This window comes from Neophocaena asiaeorientalis, unplaced genomic scaffold (assembly GCF_003031525.2).
Source record: "Neophocaena asiaeorientalis asiaeorientalis breed wild unplaced genomic scaffold, Neophocaena_asiaeorientalis_V1.1 scaffold150, whole genome shotgun sequence".
NCBI classification, from domain to species: Eukaryota; Metazoa; Chordata; class Mammalia; order Artiodactyla; family Phocoenidae; genus Neophocaena; species Neophocaena asiaeorientalis.
This window is the reverse complement of record NW_020176571.1, coordinates 6,374,999-6,380,752: the sequence shown is the minus strand read 5'-3', so window position 1 is coordinate 6,380,752 and position 5,754 is coordinate 6,374,999. Positions and strand designations below refer to the sequence as shown.

The following is a 5,754-nucleotide window of genomic DNA, read 5'->3' as shown; positions in this document are numbered from 1 at the left end:
CTGACTGCAGGCTGGGGGGGCAAGGGAACTGCGGGGGCTGGGGAGGAAGCTGGAAAGCCGTAGAGGGGGTGGGAAAAAAGAGGGCCATGGGGAGAATGAAGAAGCGAGATGCCCGGGGTGGGGAGAGGAGACGTCAACGGAGACCTGAGGGAGGCGAGGAGGGACAGCATCCACGTCACCCCACCACCACCATCACCAACTCTGCATTAACCTCTTTTCACAGCTCATTCCATCAGCAAGTCCCTGCTGGGTGCCTCCTGGGAACCTCGCAGTCAAACCCACCACCTGACCCCGACCTATGCTAGCATTTCATTTCCCAGCCCCAGGTCTCTGAGGAAGCCACGGGGTGGGCAGCCGGGCCGTGGACCCGGCTCTGGGACCGGAGGAAGAGCGAGATATTTGCGCTCACCCTCCCTCACCCGCTCGCCCCAAATTTCCCACCTTAAACCCTGATGAACCAGCCCAGTTGGTTCTGAAGCCAGGGAGGCTGGTGGGTTCGAGAGGCAAAGAAGAGTGCGCGTCTGGGGGGAGGAGGGCAGGGAGTGCGGGGCGGGGCACACAGTAATTGAGGCGCACCGCCCCCCGCAATGGGAGTACATCTGGTAAGCGTGGGCTGGCCAACGACTGGGGACGCGGGTGGCTGACGGTACCATCAGTGACTCCAAAAGGAGAGGGGAACCTCTGGGTCCCAAGCCAAAGCGTAGAGTTCTCCCGAACAGCCAAGCGACTCCTCCCTCACCTTCTGCTCCAGCCAGACTTTGTCAGGCCGCTGACGGCCCCCTCTGCGGTTTCTCTGCTCCCCTCTTAATGCTCCTATAGGACAGAGTCTGGAAAGCCAGTGTCGGGAGCCCCAGCTCAGCGACGCTGTCTGAGGGAGCTGTAGGGGCCAGCGCTAGAGGATTTTCCTCACTGGGGCTCCCGGCCAGCTGGCTGTCCCCCCTTCTTTCCCCACCTCCTCCCCCTCTTACCTTTCGGGATCCCCGACTCACTCCAAGATCTCAGGATATTGTTAGAACTCACCCTTGGGTGAGTCTGAAAGGGCGCCCCCCTCCACCCAGCAAGACCAGCTCCCTCCCAGGAGAGGCTGCCTCTGGAGTCTCAGGACGGTTCCCAAACCTGCCAGAAATGGGCTGAAAGCCAAAACTGACCTTCGGGAAGGCTCAAGTGTAGCCTGACCGACAGCCCCAGATCCTGGTCCAGGTTCCTTCCTCAGGAAAAGCCGAGGTCAGGCAAAAACTTGCCAAGTCCCTGGCCCTCTGTGGAGCTGCAGACCCCAGCCCCACACTCATCACCGTGGGGGGGGGGGGGGTCTGGCAGGAGCTCTTACTGCAACAGAGCCTCAGCTCTATAAAAACCCTGGTAGCACAGACCTTACACAAGCTGCCTCTGTGTGTGCAGAGGCTGGCCAGGAGTCTCCCAGCCCCACCTGTCAGATGACACCCCCTCCTTCCTTGCCCTGCCCCCTCTATTCTCCTGAAATCTTGACCTCCACCTTGGCCAACCTCACCGGCTACTACTGCTTTGTCTCGCAGCAGAACTTGGAGAGCTACCTGCAAGCTCTAAGTAACCGCCTCACCCCTCCCGAGCCCTTTCACTCCCGTTCTCCCCTCTCCCTTCCTGCCTCCAGTCCCATTGAGGAGGGGGGATGCGAGGGTCCGACATCGTGGAAGGGCTGGGGGTCAGGGGGCTGGGCTCCTCTTCTAGCCAGGGGCATTGCTAGGAAGGAGTAAATCCACAGTCCCACACCTAGCCCAGGGGATGCTCCCAGCTCCAGGCTGCTGCTGCGGGTGGAGGAGGCCCTGGCCAGCTGGCTCAAAGGACCCTTGTCCTAAGAAGACAGCCCCCGTAGACATCAACATGGCTCTGCGGGAGATCGCGCCGCTGCTCAAGCCAGACGAGGAGACTGACCATCGGGGCAGCCACGTGACAGTGAAGACCCTCAGCACCTTCCGAAACTAAGTTCTGGAATTCGAGGTGGGAGTGGAGTTTGAGGAGGACTTGAGGATGACGGAGGGACGGAAGCTCCAGGTACCTTTTCTCAGGCTGGCGGGGAGGGGGTGTGGATGGGCAGGGGGCACTTAACAGAGTGGGGCAAAATAAAGTGACCTTTCGCATCCAGAGCCGGGAAGTGATGACCACAGCAGGCTATGAAGTCCCTGGGATAGCAGGCTCCTGATGTCCCCCACCCAGCCCCCACTCCCTCCAACTTCTCCCCTGCGCCCTCTTAGCACCAGCCAACAGGGCAAAAGGGGCAGGTCACCCTCAGGCCAACGAGCAAACATGTGCTCACCCTCTAGCCTGTGACCCTGCGGACACCACAGTCTCTCTTCCCTCAGCCTCTTTAACTCCACTCTGGTGCAGTCCTTTCTGCTTCTTACGTGTTCCTTTTGGCCTCTTTTGCAGACCCTAGTTCCCCTATTAATCCCTTAAACTGGGAATTTCCCCCCAGTATTTTGTTCTTGCCCTTCTCTCTCTTGTCTGTATACTATCCACGGGCTAAATCATCTACACGCATGTGTTCGGTTACCATCTATAAACTGCCTTGGACACAGATCCTCCCGCCAGAGGCACCACCTGAGCTCCAGGGTGAAGTTTCAACTGCCTGCAGAATGTTTCCATCTGCATGCCCCAAGGTCAAACCCAAAGTTCTGATCTTCCTATTCCTGCTTTTATATTTACCGTCTCCATCAGTGTCAACGACCAGCAAGACCAAGTCATTACCTTGTGTTGGTCCTGCCGGCTGTTGTCACAGTCATTACCTTGTGTTCCCTTACCTCCATGCTCCCAACACGGGCACGCATGTGCACACACACGCATGCACACGTGCACCACATGTAATTGGTCAGGAAGCCTGTGTAACTTTTCTGTGCTGTCCGGTATGGTAGCTACTAGCCATATACAGATATTGAACATTTGAAATGTGCTATCGGTGTGAAATACACGCTGAATTTTAAAGACACCAAAAAAGAGCGTAAAACATCTCAGAAATTTTATATCGATGACATGCTGAAATTATAATATTTTGGATATTTTAGGTTGAATAAAATATATTATTAAAATCAATTTCACCTGTTTCTTCTTGCTTTTCTAATGCGGTTACTAGAAATTTTTAAAATTATATCTGTGGCTTGCATTTAAGACCTACTGTACTTCCATTGAGCATCACTTGTTTACATGGCTCTTATCTGTTCCTTCCTAACCCTTCTCTTTGTCACCACCTTATTTCAGGCCCTCATTTCTCATCTGATGCCCAGTCTTGACCCTCCTCTAATCCACTCTGCCTACTGTAGCCACAAGGATCTATCTAAAATGTAAAAGTGGGGTTTCCCTGGTGGCGCAGTGGTTGAGAGTCCGCCTGCTGATGCAGGGGACACGTGTTCGTGCCCTGGTCCGGGAAGATCCCACATGCCGCGGAGCGGCTGGGCCCGTGAGCCATGGCCACTGAGCCTGCATGTCCGGAGCCTGCGCTCCGCAACGGGAGAGGCCACAGCAGTGAGAGGCCCGCGTACCGCAAAACAAACAAACAAACAAAAATAAAATGTAAAAGTGACCACGACACTCCCTGACTTAAACCCTTTCAGTGACATTTTGTTACATTCCAGGTAAGGTCCATACACTCCACATTGCATCCAAGGGCCTCCACACAAACATACTGGGTTAGAGCCCCTCACAACTACCTACTCTTCTTTCTTACCTCTACACTGTTTCTATCCTTGCTAGAAAGTTCCCATCATCTCCAATCTAATTCACTGCCTTGAAGACGCACTCCCTCCCCACTCCCACCGTCAACAGTCTTGCCTGGTATCACAGATACCTACCAACTGTTCCTCTATCTGATCAAGATTCTGAGCTCCCTGGGAATTCCCTGGTGGCCCAGTGGTTAGGACTCCGCACTTTCACTGCCAGGGCCCTGGGTTCGATCGCTGGTGAGGGAACTAAGATCCCAGAAGCCGCATGGCACGGCCAGAAAAAAATCCATAAGATTGTGAGCTCCTTGTTTAGGGGGGGCCTGTCCTATTGGGGGGCCTAACAATGGTGATTGGAAGGTCCAGGCCCACCCAGCTGTGATTTAGGGGGTTGATCCTTCATTCTCAGGGACACTGCAGCTGCCCTTGAGACTGAGAAAAAGGAGAAAAGAGATTCCCTGGTTGGCTCCCAACCAATCTCCCTTCTTTCCCCAAACCTCCTCCGAGTCAGCCAGAAGTGGCAGGGAACAAATTCTCCGTTCTTCATCCCCTAACCCCCAATTTCACGCCCCCCCATGATCGTGCTTCATCCCTGCTCTGCCCAAATGGTCACTGTCACCAACAGTGACCTTTAGGAGTGGGGGACGGGAGTCCTGGAAGGAAGGGACTGGAGCAAGACAGTGTCTGCTGGAGGCAAAGCAGGCAGCCCAGCCAGAGTGAGCTGGATGCATTTGGGGTGTCCTGCCCCCCAAGTCTTCCTTTATTCCCGCCTTCCCCCATAGACCACTGTCACCTGGGAAGAGGAGTAGCTGGTATGTGTAGAGAAAGGGGAGGTCCCTGACCAGGGCTGGAGACACTGGCTGGAGGGAGACATGTTGTATCTGGTGAGCAGGGTGAGGGCTGGGAGAGGAGACGCAAGTGGGTGTGTCTGAGAGGGGGGCCTCCAGCTAGGATGCATGCCCTTACTCAAATCAAGTCAGTCTGCTACTCCAGCCTCACCTCTCTTCAAGGAAGGCAACTAAGGAGGGAAAACAGAAGCCCTGGAAAGAGTGGAGAGAGGGAGAAGTGGAATGGCCAAGGTGGGCCCTGGTTGTAAGTCAGACACATGTCCGTAAATCATGACCAGAGACATGGAGACTTAGCCACTTCAGTTCCCTGACCCAGCTACCTTCCTTCCTCTGGGGTGGAAAGCTGAGGGTTTGCAGCAACGATACAATTCCCCATACATCGAGTACTCTAGCTGATGTATCCTGAAGGATTCAAAGGAGGTCAAGGACGTTGAGAAAGGGGCTCGGCTGGCAAGAACCTTCTCTGTCCTTATCATTCCTACTCTATCCCCAGGAAATGACTGCAAGGGATGCAGTGCACCAGCAGGTCTTCAGGAAGGTCAAGTAGCCGGAGAGGACCTGAGGGCCCCCCCGGACCACGGCAGTCCCCAGTCTCCTCTTGTCTGTGTCCCCTTCAAGCCCAGATGGTCCCAGGTCAGCAGTCCCTTTCTCAGGCCACTGACCCTCCCTCTGCATCCCCCCTCCCTCCACCCCATGTTAATCTATAACTTGCAGCCCCCAGGCCAAAGCCCTTTCTTTCTCACACTCCACTGCACAAAAGCGACCACATATCCAGTTCAAGATCTGGGCTCCTGGATGAGAGAAACAGGCAAAGGGGAAAGGAGCCCAGAGAATAGCGGATCCCCACTCTCTTTCATTCATCTGGCCTCTTATTTTCCATCGAAGAACTCAACTTTGAGCATTTGAGCATTAATGGAAACATACTGGTGGACCTTCTGGAAAAGTGTGACTGGATTCAAGAATTTAAACAGGAGCTACTGAGAGAGGTTTTTGGTCCATTTCCTTGTCCTTCTTCTTGAGAAACCTCATGGGCTCAACAGAACCAGGCCCAAGGCATGGCCCCAGCCACACAGAGTTCAACAGACCACGTCGACCGACATCTAACGAGCCCTGGCCATTGTATGCTTGCATCCTACCTGTTGGGGAAGAGGGACGGGTCAGGGTGAGACATCTGTCCAGTGCTGGGGGAGGCTGGGAGCTTCTAAATAGTGACCTGGCCT

At 54.7% G+C, this 5,754-nt stretch overlaps 1 protein-coding gene across 1 annotated transcript; it reads left to right on the top strand.

Moving 5' to 3' along the window:
- Positions 1 to 1,433: 1,433 nt before the first annotated feature.
- On the top strand, positions 1,434 to 5,081 carry RBP5 (retinol binding protein 5). The gene is given in 4 exon segments (XM_024733136.1): positions 1,434 to 1,563; positions 1,850 to 2,028; positions 4,469 to 4,570; positions 5,028 to 5,081. Coding segments are annotated over 4 exon segments (465 nt in total).
- Positions 5,082 to 5,754: the final 673 nt, after the last annotated feature.